The sequence below is a fragment of the Scyliorhinus torazame genome, chromosome 19 (assembly GCF_047496885.1).
Source record: "Scyliorhinus torazame isolate Kashiwa2021f chromosome 19, sScyTor2.1, whole genome shotgun sequence".
Taxonomy (NCBI): domain Eukaryota; kingdom Metazoa; phylum Chordata; class Chondrichthyes; order Carcharhiniformes; family Scyliorhinidae; genus Scyliorhinus; species Scyliorhinus torazame.
In genome coordinates, this window is record NC_092725.1 from 140,526,740 (window position 1) to 140,546,346 (window position 19,607).

At 50.2% G+C, this 19,607-nt stretch overlaps 1 protein-coding gene across 5 annotated transcripts in view; it reads right to left on the reverse strand.

Moving 5' to 3' along the window:
• The window catches only part of LOC140396561 (coiled-coil domain-containing protein 91-like), a 266,598-nt gene that overhangs the window by 134,956 nt on the left and 112,035 nt on the right, over positions 1 to 19,607 (reverse strand). For all 5 annotated transcript variants that reach the window (XM_072485328.1, XM_072485327.1, XM_072485326.1 and 2 more), the window contains 2 exons: positions 18,167 to 18,268; positions 833 to 910 (listed from right to left, as the gene is read on the reverse strand). In XM_072485328.1, coding sequence (XP_072341429.1) covers positions 833 to 910; positions 18,167 to 18,268 — 180 coding nt within the window. The remainder of the gene's footprint in view (positions 1 to 832; positions 911 to 18,166; positions 18,269 to 19,607) is intronic.

Below are 19,607 nucleotides of genomic sequence, written 5' to 3' on the forward strand. Positions count from 1 at the left end.
ACATCAAGTTAGAAAATTCAACTTCAAAAAGATTATAAGGTTACAACCTTTTGCCTGTTTCAACTGAGAACCGCTTTGTAATTTAATGACGTGATCAGACAAAAGTAATTGTTTTACACAGATATCCAAAAGTACACTAGAAGGCAGAGTTCTTCTGAAGAGCCAACAAAAACAATTTTTTCTTCAGTAACCATGGGTGGGATACTATGGCCCCCCAGCCGCCTGTTTCTTGGCAGCGCACCGTTTTCTCTTCTCCCGCTGTTTGTCAATGGGATTCCCATTTAAGTCACTCCATGCCGCCAGGAAACCCCTGGGCGGGGGTGCGCCACTGGCAGAAGAGGACGCCAATAGCCAGAGAATTTCAGCCCATTTTATGATGCAAGCTGGATTCTTCTCATTTAACTTTGGAATGGATTATACGATTAGTATTTGGCTATGTTTTATGCAATTGAAGTTCTGTATAAATCAATTAATTATTCACTTTTGTTTACAACTTGTGGGAACAAATTTTCTTTTGAGTTAATGAAACGCCATCAGGCACTGGAACAGGAGAAGGCTATTTAGCCCCTTCTACCATGCAGAATGCTTTTTAAAAGTAAATTCAGAGTACCCAATTCATTTGTTCTAATTAAGGGGTAATTTAGCTTGGCAATCCACCTAGCCTGCACCTCTTTTGGGTTGTGGGGCGAAACCCACACAAACACGGGAAGAATGTGCAAACTCCACACGGCCAGTGACCCAGAGCCGGGATCGAACCTGGGACTTCGTCGCCGTGAGGCAGCAGGGCTAACCCACTGCGCCACCGTGCTGCCCTAACATGCAGAATACTAACCTTAAATTCTTCAATGATAATGCTGAGAGCATCATGACCAGCTTTCCTCAAGTCTTCCAGTTCTAGTTTATGTTTCTCCTGCAAACAGAGTATTACATATTGTTAAAGTTTCAAAGTGAGACTATTAAAGATGTTACAACAGAATTCAGCTGTCAACACTGTTACGGCCGTTCTGATCAGCGGGATCTCTTCCGCTGCTGCCGACGGTGAATCCTCGCCGAGCGGTTTCCTGATGGGGGGGTTGATTCAATGGGAAGCCCAAATGACAGCGGTGCAACCGGAAGATCCCACCTCCAGGCAATGGTGGTCGCCTTCAGCTGCCGAGAAACACGCCACGGGAGCGTGGGAGACCCCCCCTCCAGTTATTTTTGCGCTGAACATGGAAATAATACCATTACATCTGTTCATGGGTGAAGTTTTCCATTATCACCATAAAAGGATAAGCATGATAATGGTAATAATTTTAGAAACGCTAAAACTCTAAGCAACTCAAAGTAAGACAAGGTAACCAAACTTTCATCACTAGATGATACAATCAAAAAGATGATACAATCAAACAGCAATTAAAGTATCGGCATTTATATCACTCTAAAGGAATGTTCACATGATTTACCTGCAGCGATATATTTGTCACATCCATGGAAATAATGTAAATTGTTTGCGAAAAATTGCACATTTTCACATCCTGATAAACTTGACTAAGCAAAATAAAAACTATGGATGAATGCTGGAACTATTTGAATGGTCACCTGATTCAGACTGAAGTGGTTGCTCCTTTGGCAAAATTTTTGTCCGATTTTATTCCCATCCAAACTTGTCTCTCGACACTTCCCTCACCCGACCCTCCCGCTATCCGCTCCCCTCCCCCAACCCTCCCGCTATCCGCTTCCCTCCTCCGACCCTCTCGCTATCCGCTCCCCTCCTCCGACCCTCCCGCTATCCGCTTCCCTCCTCCGACCCTCCCACTATCCGCTCCCCTCTTCCGACCCTCCCGCTATCCGCTTCCCTCCTCCGACCCTCCCGCTATCCGCTCCCCTCCTCCGACCCTCCCGCTATCCGCTTCCCTCCTCCGACCCTCCCGCTATCCGCTTCCCTCCTCCGACCCTCCCGCTATCCGCTTCCCTCCTCCGACCCTCCCGCTATTCGCTTCCCTCCTCCGACCCTCCCGCTATCCGCTTCCCTCCTCCGACCCTCCCGCTATCTGCTTCCCTCCTCCGACCCTCCCGCTATCCGCTTCCCTCCTCGATCCTCCCGCTATTCGCTTCCCTCCTCCGACCCTTCCGCTATCCGCTTCCCTCCCCGGTCCTCCCGCTATCTGCTTCCCTCCTCCGACCCTCCCGCTATCCGCTTCCCTCCTCCGACCCTCCCGCTATCCGCTCCCTTCCTCCGACCATCCCGCTATCCGCTCCCTTCCTCCGACCCGCTATCCGCTTCCCTCCTCGATCCTCCCGCTATTCGCTTCCCTCCTCCTCCGACCCTCCCGCTATCCGCTTCCCTCCTCCGACCTTCCCACTATCCGCTTCCCTCCACCGACCCTCCAACTATCCGCTATCCACTTCCCTCCTCCGACCCTCCCGCTATCCGCTTCCTTCCCCCGACTGTCCCACTAGCCGCTTCCCTCCTCCGACCCCCCAGCCCCGCAATCCTCTTCCATTCCCTACCCTCCCACTCACCACGGCCCTCTTGCTATCTGCTTCCCTGCCCAACCCTCTCACCCGCCGCTTCCCCCACTCACCATTTCCCTCCCCGTCTCTTCCACTCACCACTTGCTTCCTCGACCTTGCCGCTATCCGCTTCCCTCCCTCGACCCTCCCGCTATCCGCTTCCCTCCCTCGACCCTCCTGCTATCCGCTTCCCTCCTCCGACCCCGCATCTATCTGCTTCCATCCCCGACCCCCCCGCTATCCGCTTCCCTACCCGGACCCTCCCGCTATCCGCTTCCCTCCCCCGGCCCTCCCGCTATCCGCTTCCCTCCCCCCACCCGCTTCCCTCCTCCGACCCGCCCGCTATCCGCTTCCCTCCTCCGACCCGCCCGCTATCCGCTTCCCTCCTCCGACCCACCCGCTACCCGCTTTCCTCCCCCGACCCTCCAACTATCCGCTTCCCTCCTCCGACCCTCCCGCTATCCGCTTCCCTCCTCCGACCCTCCCGCTATCCGCTTCCCTCCCCCGACATTCCCGCTATCCGCTTACCTTCCCCGACTCTCCCGCTATCCGCTTCCCTCCCCGACCTTCCCGCTATCCGCTTCCCTCCTCCGACCCTCCCGCTATTCGCTTCCCTCCCCCGACCTTCCTGCTATCCGCTTCCCTCCTCCGACATTCCCGCTATCCGCTTCCCTCCTCCGACTCTCCCGCTATCCGCTTCCCTCCTCGATCCTCCCGCTATTCGCTTCCTTCCTCCTCCGACCCTCCCGCTATCCGCTTCCCTCCTCCGACCCTCCCGCTATCCGCTTCCCTCCCCCGACCTTCCCGCTATCCGCTACCCTCCCCCGACTCTCCCGCTATCCGCTTCCCTCCCCGACTCTCCCGCTATCCGCTTCCCTCCTAGACTCTCCCGCTATCCGCTTCCCTCCCCGACTCTCCCGCTCACTGTTTCCCTCCCCGACTCTCCCGCTATCCGCTCCCCCGACTCCCCTCCCCCGACTCTCCCCTCCCCGACTCTCCCCTCCCCGACTCTTCCCCCCCCCCCGACTCTCCCCTCCCCCGACTCTTCCCCCCCCCAGACTCTCCCCGCCCCCGCTCACCCCTCCCCGACCGATCCTGCCACTTCCCTCCCCAATCCTGTCGCTTGCCGCTTCCCTTCTCAATTGTTCCACCTGCCACTTCCCTTCCGAAGCTTCCTATGCGCTGCCTCTCTAGCGTCTCCGTCTTGCTCATCACCTCCTTCCCTGAGCCCTTTATTGGCTACTTCCTCCCCTACATTCCCATTTACAAACCCCTAACTCACTTGCTCACTTTCCCCTTCACCTCCCCCACCCACAACAAGCATTCAAATGAGCAAAGCAGTGAGCACGAGGAAGGCAGGCAAGAGAGCGAGACACCGTGCAGGAGGATTAGTGAGGGACCAGCAACGGGAGAGAAGCAGTGAACCGGAGAAGCAGCAAAATGGGAGAGACAGTGAGGGGAGCAGCAAGTGGGAGAGGAGGCTGGCGGATGGGTTGAGAGGAAAGTAGTGAGAAGGAGAAAGGTGGCAGCGGGAGGGTCAGGGAGGGAGGGAGAGAAAAGGGGAACAGGCGGGTCGGGGATAGAAGCGGCACGTCAGGAGAGGTGGCAAGTTGGAGGTGGGAAGCGGCGAGCAGGAGATAAATTGAAAGGTCTAGTCAGTTATTAAGAGTTTAGAGTTAATAACGTTACTCTTAATAAATCATCGCGAGTAGCTGAGAGGATCTTTGAGGCAGTTACTATATTGATCTAGCCATTCTATTGCAGCTGGTTGTCTAGAATTATTGAAGGAAGATTGATCTCAAACACATCTGACACATAAAACCACAAGTCTCGGGAGTTTGTAAAAGTTTTAGATTCCTGGCCCAGGTGTTCAATGAATAATGCAAAGTTTCTTGTGAAATTCTCTCATGGGACATTTTAAACCATGCACACTTCGAAATACTACCGCTCCCCAATTCACTTTTGTGTGCACTGTGACAGATAGTTTACTTCAAAAACAGTGTAACGCTTTATTACTTCACAGTTCATAGATTTTTAATCTAAAAAAAAATCCCCCCCCCGGGATTCCTTTCTCTCTTCACTACAACACTCTCCTTCCCAGTTTCCAAATGTAGTTTCCTCCTTCAATATTCACTTAATTTACACAGACACTGTGCCTCTCTGACCTTCACCCTCCAGTTCACAAGAGTCAAATTCACGGGACAATTTACCTTTACCTGATTATGTTTGTCGATGTGAAGATAATACGGAGCTATTTTCCTCGCTATTGGAAGTACAGTAAAGAAAATACCCAATAGTCTGAAAAAAATAAAAGTTGCTCTTTCCACACTTTTAGCTCTTCATATTTTGCACTTGTCAAATTGAAACAAAAGGCCTTCCTCTTGCCTTGAGCCATTGTTACCAATTCAACACTTCTTCTGTTAAATTCCTAAAATACAAGCTGCAATATAAAACCTAACAAACGCCTCTCTCATGTATTCTAATGTAGTGACTATGGTTATGAAGTTAAAATCTTAGGGGGTCATGAGTGAAAATACCACCAAGGTTAATTTAAAATTTAATTCAGAAAATCGAATAATTTGTGAACTAGCATCTTACTGTGCCAATGGCTGAGGGTCTTGTTCTTTTTTCTTTCTACCTACCTCTGGTCACATTTTATAAATATATATTACATGTCATTTATTTTTGTTTCTACTCGTGATGTTCACCTGCACATTAATTTGATGACTGGTCTATAGTGTCCAGTTTTTTGTCTCATTCCATCCTTTCTGGTTTTCCAATCTGTTGGGACCTTTCCAGAATCTCCAATTAATTCTCCAGTCTCATTCCCCAAGGGGCAATGTTTACTTTAAATTCTCTTTTCCATGTTATATACTTGTAGAGGCTCTGACAGTCTATTTTTATATTTCAACCAGTTTACTCTCTTAATTTTGACATCTATTTTTGTAGGCATCCTTTGCCGGATTATAATGGAAGGAGCGTTTGGGAAATAAGTAGGAGGTCTAAATAAGGAATCTGGATTGACACAGGCTTGTGGGCCGAAGGGCCTGTTCCTGTGCTGTAATGTTCTTTGTTCCAAATCTTCTGGCCCATCACTAACCTTCACAGTATTGTAAGCCTTTACTTCTAATTTGATATCATCCTTGACTTCCTTAATTAGCCATGGATGATGTGGCCTTCTCATAGAATCTCTCTTTTGTAATGGAATTATCTTTGCTGAGCATTATAAAATGTCTGCTTATTTACCATCTTACCTTTGAGCCTATTTTCACAGTCCACATTAGTGAACTCTTCACAACTTTATAATTGCCTTTATTTATGTCTAAGGGACTAGTTTCGGACCCACGATCCTCACCCTCAAACTGAATATAAAATTCTATCATGTTATGATCACGGAATGAAATTTAAAATGTTATTAACAGGTGAATGACAAGGGTTCAGCTATAAAGGGAAGATGAGAATCAATGTCACGAAACAACCAGTAATGAACTGTGAAAAGATAATCCCACTGTCAGCAATACTGAGAACAAGTCCAGCATTGTTGCATTTATGCTTTGAACTGTGCAAATACCTGAAATATTTACAAAATGTAAATGAAAAACAAACTACCAATTGAGAAGATGAAGAACCACCAGGATGAATCACAACAGTTCCGTGTGATGGACATTCATCAATTCACCCCATCTTAAAAATAGCTGAGCTCCCTGAAGAAAGTGGAAAACATTGGCAGAGAGCACAGTTCAGTAAATCAACTTTACAGTTGTACTATGACCTTTCCATACTCGAACCCCTATTGAGTATTAAAATGAACATTTCCACACAGGGACTGATAGTAGGACAGTAGTAACAACTTGCATTTAAATAGCTTTAAGATGGTAAAACATCCCAAGGGGCTTCGCAGGAATGTTTAGCAAATAGAATTTGACAAAGAAAAGAGACAGCACTGCACCATTTTGCCATAATTGTTCATAAAAGTTTGTTACAGAAAGCAGAAGCCTGGAAGCAGGCACCTTCCTTCCCACTCAATTAGGAAAACGTGAATGATGATGAACGGGATGCCTAAAAAGACAAATAAACAATGAAGGGAAACAGGGGAATGTGACTAAAAAATATTGTATTCAAGAGAAATGTAAATATCTTTAACCTGTCATCATGCCAGCATGAATGAGCAGGACTCAATACTACACATTACCCACAGCAACTGCAAACCCTCACCATGAAACCCTAATATTGAATCATATTTAATCTATATTTGATGGGAAACAGACATACATAAGGAACATTTGATTTGCAGAACTATATTAATAAAATTGCTGAAGATGAACATATTCAATCTGAGCTTGAAACTAGTTGTTTGACGGGAAAAGAATGTGCACTTCAATCGAGAGTTGAATTTCAGCACCAAGGGTATTTCAGACAACATTAGTCAGAGTATATTGAGCTGCAGCAATGTTTTAGAAACATTTTGAGCTGAGGAATCCCTAGTGACCTACCAAAAGCATCGGGAAACCCCAAGCATTCTCATGTCAGCTCCCTTTTTTCTGCCATGAAGTAGGTGCGAACACAGAAATTAAATGTAAACAAGTCTTCTCTAGCTATATCTGTGCATATATTAATCTGGTAATAACTTTAAAATACTCTGATTAAAAATATATTACTCTCACACTTTGTCATTTTTAATGGGAGGAATTATGCTGAAAGGCTAATTCTAAAATCGGACACACGCTCACGTCTCTCTCCCTTACATTCTCACACACTCACACGGACACTCTCAAACTCACACACATACTCACATGCACATACCTCTGAGGGTGGAATCTGCCCCTTCTCCGCCACACATCCCCCCGCTCTCTCCTGAGGCCAGAGCCCTCCTCCACCTTTCCCCGTGGCCAGAACCCTGCCCCACTTTTCCGTGGCCAGAACCCAACCCCCACTCCATTCGCAAGGCCACTTCTCCCACTTTCCTGAGGTCAGAGCCTCACCCCTTTCCCGAGGTCAGAACCAACCCTTCCCTTTCCTGAGGCCAGAACCGTTCCTTTTCTGCAGCCCAAACCGCACTGCACCATCATTCCCAAGGCCCGAACACACCACTCCATTCCGAGGCCCGAACCGCATTGCACCATTCCCAAGGCCCTAACCGCACGGCTTCTTTTCCGAGGCCCGAACCACACAGCTCTTTTCCCAAGGCCCAAACCGCATTGCACAATTCCCAAGGCCCTAACCACACTGCTCCTTTCTCAAGGCCCTAACCACACTGCTCCTTTCCCAAGGCCGAACCGCACTGCTCCTTTCTCAAGGCCCTAACCACACTGCTCCTTTCCCAAGGCCGAACCGCACGGCTCCTTTCCCAAGACCCTAACCGCACGGCTCCTTTCTCAAGGCCCGAACCGCACTGCTCCTTTCTCAAGGCCCGAACCGCACTGCTCCTTTCCAAAGACCCTAACCGCACTGCTCCTTTCTCAAAGCCCGAACCGCACTGCTCCTTTCTCAAGGCCCGAACCGCACGGCTCCTTTCCCAAGGCCCGAACCGCACTGCTCCTTTCTCAAGGCCCTAACCACACTGCTCCTTTCCCAAGGCCGAACCGCACGGCTCCTTTCCCAAGACCCTAACCGCACGGCTCCTTTCTCAAGGCCCGAACCGCACTGCTCCTTTCTCAAGGCCCGAACCGCACTGCTCCTTTCCCAAGACCCTAACCGCACGGCTCCTTTCTCAAAGCCCGAACCGCACTGCTCCTTTCTCAAGGCCCGAACCGCACTGCTCCTTTCTCAAGGCCCGAACCGCACTGCTCCTTTCCCAAGACCCTAACCGCACTGCTCCTTTCTCAAAGCCCGAACCGCACTGCTCCTTTCTCAAGGCCCGAACCGCACGGCTCCTTTCCCAAGGCCCTAACCGCACGGCTCCTTTCTCAAAGCCTGAACCGCACGGCTCCTTTCTCAAAGCCCGAACCGCACGGCTCCTTTCCCAAGGCCCTAACCGCACGGCTCCTTTCTCAAAGCCTGAACCGCACTGCTCCTTTCCCAAGGCCCGAACCGCACTGCTCCTTTCTCAAGGCCCTAACCGCACGGCTCCTTTCTCAAAGCCTGAACCGCACGGCTCCTTTCTCAAAGCCCGAACCGCACTGCTCCTTTCTCAAGGCCCGAACCGCACGGCTCCTTTCCCAAGGCCCTAACCGCACTGCTCCTTTCTCAAGGCCCGAACCGCACTGCTCCTTTCTCAAGGCCCTAACCGCACGGCTCCTTTCTCAAAGCCTGAACCGCACGGCTCCTTTCTCAAAGCCCGAACCGCACGGCTCCTTTCCCAAGGCCCGAACCGCACTGCTCCTTTCTCAAGACCCTAACCGCACTGCTCCTTTCTCAAGGCCCGAACCGCACTGCTCCTTTCTCAAGACCCTAACCGCACTGCTCCTTTCTCAAGGCCCGAACCGCACTGCTCCTTTCCCAAAACCCTAACCGCACGGCTCCTTTCTCAAAGCCTGAACCGCACGGCTCCTTTCTCAAAACCCTAACCGCACGGCTCCTTTCTCAAAGCCGAACTGCACTGCTCCATTCCGAGGCCCGAACCGCACTGCTCCTTTCCCAAAACCCTAACCGCACGGCTCCTTTCTCAAAGCCTGAACCGCACTGCTCCTTTCCCAAGACCCTAACCGCACGGCTCCTTTCTCAAGGCCCGAACTGCACTGCTCCTTTCTCAAGGCCCGAACCGCACTGCTCCTTTCCCAAAACCCTAACCGCACGGCTCCTTTCTCAAAGCCGAACTGCACTGCTCCTTTCCCAAGACCCTAACCGCACGGCTCCTTTCTCAAAACCCTAACCGCACTGCTCCTTTCCCAAGACCCTAACCGCACGGCTCCTTTCTCAAGGCCCGAACCGCACTGCTCCTTTCCCAAGACCCTAACCGCACTGCTCCTTTCTCAAAACCCTAACCGCACGGCTCCTTTCCCAAGACCCTAACCGCACGGCTCCTTTCTCAAGGCCCGAACCACACTGCTCCTTTCCCAAAACCCTAACCGCACGGCTCCTTTCTCAAAGCCGAACTGCACTGCTCCATTCCGAGGCCCGAACCGCACTGCTCCTTTCCCAAAACCCTAACCGCACGGCTCCTTTCTCAAAGCCTGAACCGCACTGCTCCTTTCTCAAGACCCGAACCGCACGGCTCCTTTCCCAAAACCCTAACCGCACGGCTCCTTTCTCAAAGCCGAACTGCACTGCTCCATTCCGAGGCCCGAACCGCACTGCTCCTTTCTCAAGACCCTAACCGCACGGCTCCTTTCTCAAGGCCCGAACCGCACTGCTCCATTCCGAGGCCCGAACCACACTGCTCCTTTCCCAAAACCCTAACCGCACGGCTCCTTTCTCAAAGCCGAACTGCACTGCTCCATTCCGAGGCCCGAACCGCACTGCTCCTTTCCCAAAACCCTAACCGCACGGCTCCTTTCTCAAAGCCGAACTGCACTGCTCCATTCCGAGGCCCGAACCGCACTGCTCCTTTCCCAAAACCCTAACCGCACGGCTCCTTTCTCAAGGCCCGAACCGCACGGCTCCTTTCCCAAAACCCTAACCGCACGGCTCCTTTCTCAAAGCCGAACTGCACTGCTCCTTTCTCAAGACCCTAACCGCACGGCTCCTTTCTCAAAGCCGAACTGCACTGCTCCATTCCGAGGCCCGAACCGCACGGCTCCTTTCTCAAAGCCTGAACCGCACTGCTCCTTTCCCAAAACCCTAACCGCACGGCTCCTTTCCCAAAACCCTAACCGCACGGCTCCTTTCTCAAAGCCTGAACCGCACTGCTCCTTTCCCAAAACCCTAACCGCACGGCTCCTTTCTCAAAGCCGAACTGCACTGCTCCATTCCGAGGCCCGAACCACACTGCTCCTTTCTCAAGGTGCGAACCACACCACTTCTTTCCCGAGGCCCGAATCGCACTGCTCCTTTCTCAAGGCTCGAACCGCACTGCTCCTTTCTCAAGGCTCGAACCGCACTGCTCCTTTCCCGAAGCCGAACCGCACTGCTCCATTCTGAGGCCCGAACCGCACTGCTCCTTTCTCAAGGCTCGAACCGCACTGCTCCTTTCTCAAGGCTCGAACCGCACTGCTCCTTTCACAAGGCCCGAACCGCACTGCTCCTTCCTCAAGGCCCGAACCGCACTGCTCCTTTCCCAAGACTCTAACCGCACTGCTCCTTTCTCAAGGCTCGAACCGCACTGCTCCTTCCTCAAGGCCCGAACCGCACTGCTCCTTTCCCAAGACTCTAACCGCACTGCTCCTTCCTCAAGGCCCGAACCGCACTGCTCCTTTCTCAAGGCCCGAACCGCACTGCTCCTTTCTCAAGGCCCGAACCGCACTGCTCCATTCCCAAGACTCTAACCGCACTGCTCCTTTCTCAAGGCCCGAACCGCACTGCTCCTTTCCCAAGACTCTAACCGCACTGCTCCTTCCTCAAGGCCCGAACCGCACTGCTCCTTTCTCAAGGCTCGAACCGTACTGCTCCATTCTCAAGGCCGGAACCGCACTGCTCCTTTCCCAAGGCCCGAACCGCACGGCTCCTTTCCCAAGACCCTAACCGCACTGCTCCTTTCCCAAGGCCCTAACCGCACTGCTCCTTTCCCAAGACTCTAACCGCACTGCTCCTTTCACAAGGCCCGAACCGCACTGCTCCTTTCCCAAGACCCTAACCGCACTGCTCCTTTCCCGAGTCTCAAACCGCACTGCTCCTTTCTCAAGGCTCGAACCGTACTGCTCCATTCTCAAGGCCGGAACCGCACTGCTCCTTTCCCAAGACCCTAACCGCACGGCTCCTTTCCCAAGACCCTAACCGCACTGCTCCTTTCCCAAGGCTCGAAACACACTGCTCCTTTCCCAAGGCCCTAACCGCACTGCTCCTTTCCCAAGGCCCTAACCGCACTGCTCCTTTCCCGAGTCTCAAACCGCACTGCTCCTTTCCCAAGGCTCGAAACACACTGCTCCTTTCCCAAGGCCCTAACCGCACTGCTCCTTTCCCAAGGCCCTAACCGCACTGCTCCTTTCCCAAGGCCCGAACCGCACGGCTCCTTTCTCAAGACCCGAACCACATTGCTCCTTTCCCGAAGCCGAACTGCACTGCTCCATTCAGAGTCCCGAACCACATTGCACCATTCCCAAGAACCTAACCGCATGGCTCCTTTCCAAGGCCCGAACCGCACTGCATTTTTCCCAAGGCCGGAACTGCATTGCACCATTCCAAAGGCCCTAACCACACTGCTCTTTTCCCAAGGCCTTAACCGCACTGCTCCTTTCCCAAGGCCTGAACCGCCCTGCTGCATTCCCAAGGCCCGAACCGCACTGCTCCTTTCCCAAGACTCTAACCGCACTGCTCCTTTCTCAAGGCTCGAACCGCACTGCTCCTTTCCCAAGGCCCTAACCGCACTGCTCCTTTGCTGAGGCCCGAACCGCACTGCTCCTTTCACAAGGCCCGAACCGCACTGCTCCTTTCTCAAGGCTCGAACCGCACTGCTCCTTTGCTGAGGCCCGAACCGCACTGCTCCATTCTCAAGGCCGGAACCGCACTGCTCCTTTCCCAAGACCCTAACCGCACTGCTCCTTTCCCGAGTCTCGAACCGCACTGCTCCTTTCCCAAGACCCTAACCGCACTGCTCCTTTCCCGAGTCTCGAATAGCACTGCTCCTTTCCCAAGACCCTAACCGCACTGCTCCTTTCCCAAGGCCCTAACCGCACTGCTCCTTTCTCAAGGCCGGAACCGCACTGCTCCTTTCCCAAGACCCTAACCGCACTGCTCCTTTCCCGAGTCTCGAACCGCACTGCTCCTTTCCCAAGACCCTAACCGCACTGCTCCTTTCCCGAGTCTCGAATAGCACTGCTCCTTTCCCAAGACCCTAACCGCACTGCTCCTTTCCCAAGGCTCGAAACACACTGCTCCTTTCACAAGACCCTAACCGCACTGCTCCTTTCTCAAGACCCTAACCGCACTGCTCCTTTCTCAAGGCCCGAACCGCACTGCTCCTTTCCCGAAGCCGAACTGCACTGCTCCATTCAGAGTCCCGAACCACATTGCACCATTCCCAAGAACCTAACCGCATGGCTCTTTTTCCAAGGCCCGAACTGCACTGCATTTTTCCCAAGGCCGGAACTGCATTGCACCATTCCAAAGGCCCTAACCACACTGCTCCTTTCCCAAGGCCGGAACCGCGTTGCACCATTCCAAAGGCCTTAACCGCACTGCTCTTTTCCCCAGGCCTTAACCGCACTGCTCTTTTCCCAAGGCCTTAACCGCACTGCTCCTTTCCCTAGGCCTTAACCGCACTGCTACTTTCTTAAGGCCCGAACCGCACGGCTCCTTTCTCAAGGCCTGAACCGCCCTGCTGCATTCCCAAGGCCCGAACCGCACTGTTCCTTTGCCAAGGCTCGAACCGCCCTGCTGCATTCCCAAGGCCCGAACCGCACTGTTCCTTTCCCAAGGCTCGAACCGCCCTGCTCCATTCCCAAGGCACGAACTGCACTGCTCCTTTCTCAAGGCCCGAACTGCACTGCTCCTTTCTCAAGGTCCGAACTGCACTGCTCCTTTCTCAATGCCCGAACCACACCACCTCTTTCCCATAGCCCGAACTGCACCGTTCTATTCTCGAACCGCACTGCTTCTTCCCCGGCCCCAAACCGCACCGCTCCATTCCCAAGGCCCAAACCGCACTGCTCCATTCCCGAGGCCCAAACCGCACTGCTCCATTCCCGAAGTCGAAATCGCACAGCTCCTTTCCAAGGGCCTAAATTGCACTTCTTTTTATCAAGGCCCAACCGCACCACTCCATTCCAAAGGCCCGAACCGCCCTTCTGCATTCCCAAGGCCCGAACCGCACTGCTCCATTCCAAAGGCCTGAACCGCCCTGCTGCATTCCCAAGGCCCGAACCGCACTGCTCCATTCCCAAGGCCCGAACCGCACCATTCCCAAGGCCCGAACCGCACCATTCCCAAGGCCCAGACCGCACTGCTCCTTTCTCAATGCCCGAACCACACCACCTCTTTCCCATAGCCCGAACTGCACCGTCCCATTCTCGAACCACACTGCTTCTTCCCCGGCCCCAAACCGCACCACTCCATTCCCGAGGCCCAAACCGCACTGCTCCATTCCAGAGGCCCAAACCGCACTGCTCCATTCTCAATGCCCGAACCGCACTGCTCCATTCCAGAGGCCCAAACCGCACTGCTCCATTCCAGAGGCCCAAACCGCACTGCTCCTTTCTCAATGCCCGAACCGCACTGCTCCATTCCAGAGGCCCAAACCGCACTGCTCCATTCCAGAGGCCCAAACCGCACTGCTCCTTTCTCAATGCCCGAACCGCACTGCTCCATTCCAGAGGCCCAAACCGCACTGCTCCATTCCAGAGGCCCAAACCGCATTGCTCCATTCCAGAGGCCCAAACCGCACTGCTCCATTCCCGAGGCCCAAACCGCACTGCTCCTTTCTCAATGCCCGAACCGCACTGCTCCATTCCCGAAGTCCGAATCGCACAGCTCCTTTCCAAGGGCCTAAATCGCACTTCTATTTATCAAGGCCCAACCGCAACCCTCCATTCCCAAGGCCCGAAACGCACTTCTCCATTCCCAAGGCCTGAACCGCCCTGATGCATTCCCAAGGCCCGAACCGCACTGCTCCATTCCCAAGGCCCGAACCGCAACATTCCCAAGGCCCGAACCGCACTGCTCCATTCCCAAGGCCCGAACCGCCCTGCTGCATTCCCAAGGCCCGAACCGCACTGCTCCATTCCCAAGGCCCAAACCGCACTGCTCCATTCCCAAGGCCAGAACTGCACTGCTCCTTTCCAAAGGCCGAACCGCACTGCTCCATTCCCAAGGCCCGAACCGCCCTGCTGCATTCCCAAGGCCCGAACCGCACTGCTCCATTCCCAAGGCCCGAACCGCACTGCTCCATTCCCAAGGCCCGAACCGCACTGCTCCATTCCCAAGGCCCGAACCGCACTGCTCCATTCCCAAGGCCCGAACCGCACTGCTCCATTCCCAAGGCCGAACCGCACTGCTCTATTCCCAAGACCCGGACTGCACTGCTCCTTTCCAAAGGCCCGAACCATACTGCTCCTTTCCTGAGGCCAGAACGGCACTGCTCCTTTCTCAAGGCCCGAACCGCACTGCTCCATTCCCAAGGCCCGAACCGCCCCGCTCTATTGCCAAGGCTCGAACCACACTGCTCCTTTCTCAATGCCCGAATCGCACTTTTCCTTTCCTGAGGCCAGAACCGCACTGCTCCTTTACAGACCTGGTGACTGTAGTTATTGGGCAGCCAAAGACCAGAGACTTCGGGTAACTTCTCAGACTTAATTGTTAATTTCAATTGCGCTGCGACTACGGGACAAGTGGGGCTGGAATTTGCCCTACGCTAGCCCAGGATGTCATAACAATGCATAATGTCGAAAATAATTGTTGGTCAATTCACAATCCTTCATTTGTTTAATGATACAGAGAAAGTGCAAGGGAATGAGATTACAGGAGACAGGTCCAGTTGGAGAACTAAGTCACACAAACACAATGGACTGATAGTCCTCTGTGCCTAAAATTTCTATGATTCAATGTTTCATTGCACAGGCATAAGTCCATTCCAGCAAGTATGCATGACAAAACACTTTTTCTAATAAATCACAGTAATCAATGTATATTGTAATGTTGCCATAGTTTCCCGATACATTTACTGGGATCTTTCACTCCCTTCACAGTATGAGTGTTTTGGTACAATTGAAGGGAACCTATCAAGAAATACAGCATTGTCTGTGCACCTATTTAAACAGTATTCAGAGAAGTAACTCAAAACTAGGCATTCATGAAGCAATATGGGCCATCAGCGCCAGCGTTAATATATTCAACCACAATCTCATGGCCGATGCATATCCCTCACTCTACCATTACCATCAAGCTGAGGGATCAGCGCTTGTTAAATGAAGATTGTGGGAGGGCATGCCAGGAGTAGCACCAGGCATACGTAAAAGTGAGGAGTCAACCTGAGGAAGCTACAACACATGACTACGTGCATGCCAAACACCATAAGCAACATGCATTAGACAGAACGAAGCCATTTCACAACAAATGGATCAAATCTAAATCTGCATCCTGTCACATCCAGTCGTTAACTGTGGTGGACAATTAAACAACTGGAGGAGGAGGCTCCACAACTATCCCCATCCACAATGACGGAGGAGCCCAGCACATCAGTGCAAAAGACAAGGTCGAAGTGTTTGCAAACATCTTCAGATAGAAGTGTTGAATGGATGATCCATCTTGGTCTCCCCGAGGTCTCCAGCATCACAGATGTCAGTTTTCAGCCAATTCAATTCACTCCACGTGACACCAAATGCCTGAAGGAATTGGATATTACAAAGGCTATGGGCCCTGACAACATTCTGTTTTCTGAAGTGTACAAATGACTTGTACACCAGAACAAGCCGTGCCCCCCTCACTAAATTGTCCTGTACAGCAATAACACTGGAATCTACATGGCAATATAGAAAATTGCCCGGTATGTCTGGTCCACAAAAAGCAGAACAGATCTAAACCCACCAACATTTGCCCCATTAGCCTTCTCACGATCATCAATAAAATGATAGGAGGCAGTGTCGACAGTACTATCAGCAGCACTTACTCAGTAATAAGCTGCTCAGTGACACAATTTAGGCATCATGGAGCTCTAGCAAAACTGGAGTGAATAGGAATTGGGGGGAAATCCATCCACTGGTTGGAGTCATAAATAGGACAAAGAAAAATGGCGGTCAATTATTTTAGTCCCAGGATATTGCTGCAGGAATTCTTCAGGGTAGTCTGAGGCCTAACCATCTACAGCTGTTTCATCAATGACCTTCCCTCCATCATAAGGTCAGGAGTGGGGATGTTCAAACACGATAAAAATCAATCATTTCGTCCTGCCATCTTGCTTAATTCAACAGGAATCCCACTACAGAGGGCATTATGAGAATACACTGTGACCTGCAATTGAGTCATTGAGCTGCCTCAAAGCTTTACATTGTTGAGCTTAACATCGTTGAGACTTCCATTACTATAAAAGCAAAAATCTAAGATCCAGCTTCAGCGTAATTGTAACAAAAGGGGTATTTCCAGCATTTCTATATGATCAAGACTGAACCAGAAATGGCAGGGATGTATCACAATTGGGTCTTGTTGCACTAGAGCGCAGCATTTAACAAATACTTGCCTCTCCTTTTTTTTAAAAACTCAATACAACTGTGTTACAACACTCTGGCCAAGTGCGTGGTCAATTCCAGCCCCATAGACCCCGGAGTCCCATCGCAAGTGGGAATTAACCAATAATTTATATATTTTCCTGAGATCTTCAACCCTCAACTGCTCCAATGACTTACAGGCAACAGATTTGTACGTAAAACATTTAAAAACTATTTATTTATAAAAGAGAAGAGATAAACATGTAATGGAAACAATAGAACAGTAGCTTACTAATCTAACTATCCCCAAACCCAGTCCTACTCTCCTTCCACACAAGGCCGAGACATGGTGAGCGGGAAGGAATGGTTCAAAAATAACAGGAATTAAAAGGGCAGAGGTGAATCTTTGCTGCGGAGGTAGTGGTCTTTGTAGTCGGAGTTCTTGAAATCATTAGTTAGTTTCGATCTTTTAAGGTTGTCTTCAATTAGAACATGCAGGCTGTAGAATTCTCTCTGGGGAGTCACTTTCAGTTGAATGACCTCCAACAGACTGGCTCCCAGACTCTCTGAGGTAATATTAGAATTCTGCACCTGAGGATTTCACTAGGTTTTTAAACCAACCTCTTCTTCCTACAGGTGGCACTGAACTAGACCTCCTCACAGGTTGAACTGACTGCAGAGAAAAAGGCCTTTGAACACAGATCAACAGTTGAGAAAGATCAGATTCAGCTCCCCAGCCTTTTAATCAAAGTTACCTTCACAGGCCTGGCTGTGTAGAGATGTGCCTTCGCTTCTAGTGGGACTTCTCAGAAGCTGATTGGAAGCATTTTAAATCGCTAGGCAGATAGTTAATCGAGAGAGCCCAGCCATGCTGCTTTCCAGGTCTCAAGCAGAAACACTGAAAGGCAAAATGGAACCCGCCTGGGTTTTCCGGAACCTTCCAGAAGCTTCTGAAGGACTCCACCAAATCCAATTGAAAACAGAAGATGTCCCAGAGTTTACGTAGAGGGGATTGGCTGCTAGCCAAGTCCATCAAAATGTGACAGAGCACATGGTAGAGGGGTGTGCCTGAGTAATTGTACATAGCAACTTGCAGCAACGGGAGGGGGGAGGGGGGGGGGGGCGGAGGGGTTTCAATTGAAAACCCAAAGTCTATAGTTTAGAACAAGGACTGTAATTCTGAGGCAGCAGGCAAGGCATGAATTAAAAAGGAAAACAAGGATTGGAAAGATGTTCCTTACAACTGGCAATCCAAATGAGTTCAAGGGGTCAGAGTTGACATGGTTTATATGCATTCAAATTGTCAAATTGTACTGAGGCCACAAAACAATCTAATTCCCCAATTTCCAAAGGCTGACCATTTTAAAATTAAGAAATAAGATCAGTGGTAATGGTGATCGATGGTGTAACATGGCCAATACAGACCTTTCATATATAGTGCAAACTGCACGTTTTACCAACCCAAATATTATTCATGCACTCATGCAAGCTTTAATTACCTGGAGCTGATTGTAATGGTCTTCATATGAAATTTCCTCTGCTTTTTTTTCTTGCAGATGTTCCTCTAACTTTGAGTACTTCTCAAACATCTCCTGCAATTCCTTAAAAAAAATAGAAGAATTTGGCAATCAAAAAAAGGCTTGCCACATAAATATGCAACATAATCAACAACTTATGAAAATTAGCTAACCTACATTGTGTACTATCTTCTCAAAGTCAGGCAATATCAAATAGGTAAGACGAAATGGACTATGATTCACATGGTTCTTCCTGTTCTCTTTTCTTTATTATGGTGGTTTTGGGTATGAACCCAGATTCACATAAAGAAATAACCCAGTATGGAGTGTTGTGTATTCCATTATGCCAGTGTATCCACTTCCAGCTACAAAGTGGCTGGCGTGAGGCAAGACAACATTAGTAGCTGAACACTAGTCAATGACAAAACCATTCTGCCTGATGAGATTGGAAACAATTTGCTAACTACTCAATCTCTTTGCAAGTGATCAATAAATTCAAATGGTAATTGTGTCCGATCTCACTGGACGGGCAAACCCACCAAAATATTGCACATGTGTGCACAAACTCCGGTGCGACCATACCTGTTGCAGAATGACTAGCACCTAAATGGTCAGTAAGGTTATCCACATTCACATTCTCACTGTTAACGAAAAACAACAAGAATATAATTTGTGGTTGATGGTGAAAGATGTTGAAGTTCTTATATTGTTAATGAGTCTGTAGTGAATGATCTTTATAATGTGGATGTTATGGATACTATCATTATGATTAGGTAGCTTGCGTGGCTACCATGATTCGGTAAATGCCAGTCTGAAGTAGAAATAGCACTAGCCACAGCGATGAACTCAGCCTACAAAGCACAGCCAAATGCAACCTGTAACGAGTTGGCAATATGGCCCGAAGAACAGCTGTTTTGCTTAGCTGTTGATTTGTTTTATTTGGAATTCATGAACCTAGTGGTCTGGAGAGATTGTTTTTTAAAACACACACTTTCGCCTCAACAGTAGATAACACAAAATCAGAACACCAATTTTATGAGCTGAATGGAACGTAAATTTTAACTTAATATGTTGTCCCTGGAGCCCTGCCTAGATGGTTCACAAAGCCAAATGGTTAGACTGTCCTGTTGTGTTGAATTTGACACCACATAATGAAATGTATATCAATAGAGTAAAGAATTGCAACATGCAAATTGGCCTTATTACAGCAGCAGAAACAACTGAGAAAACACTTACAAAGCAAAATGTAATTTTTAAAATCAGGCTAGTTTCATGTTTTATGTTTAGAAAACACAATTAAATTCAATTTCAATCCTAGCAGCAATACTCCTTCAGAGTATAAAGTTTATTACCTTATGCTATATATATTAAATAATGCCTGCCAGTCACACAATATAGACTGGCACAGCCAAGGTGCCCAGGT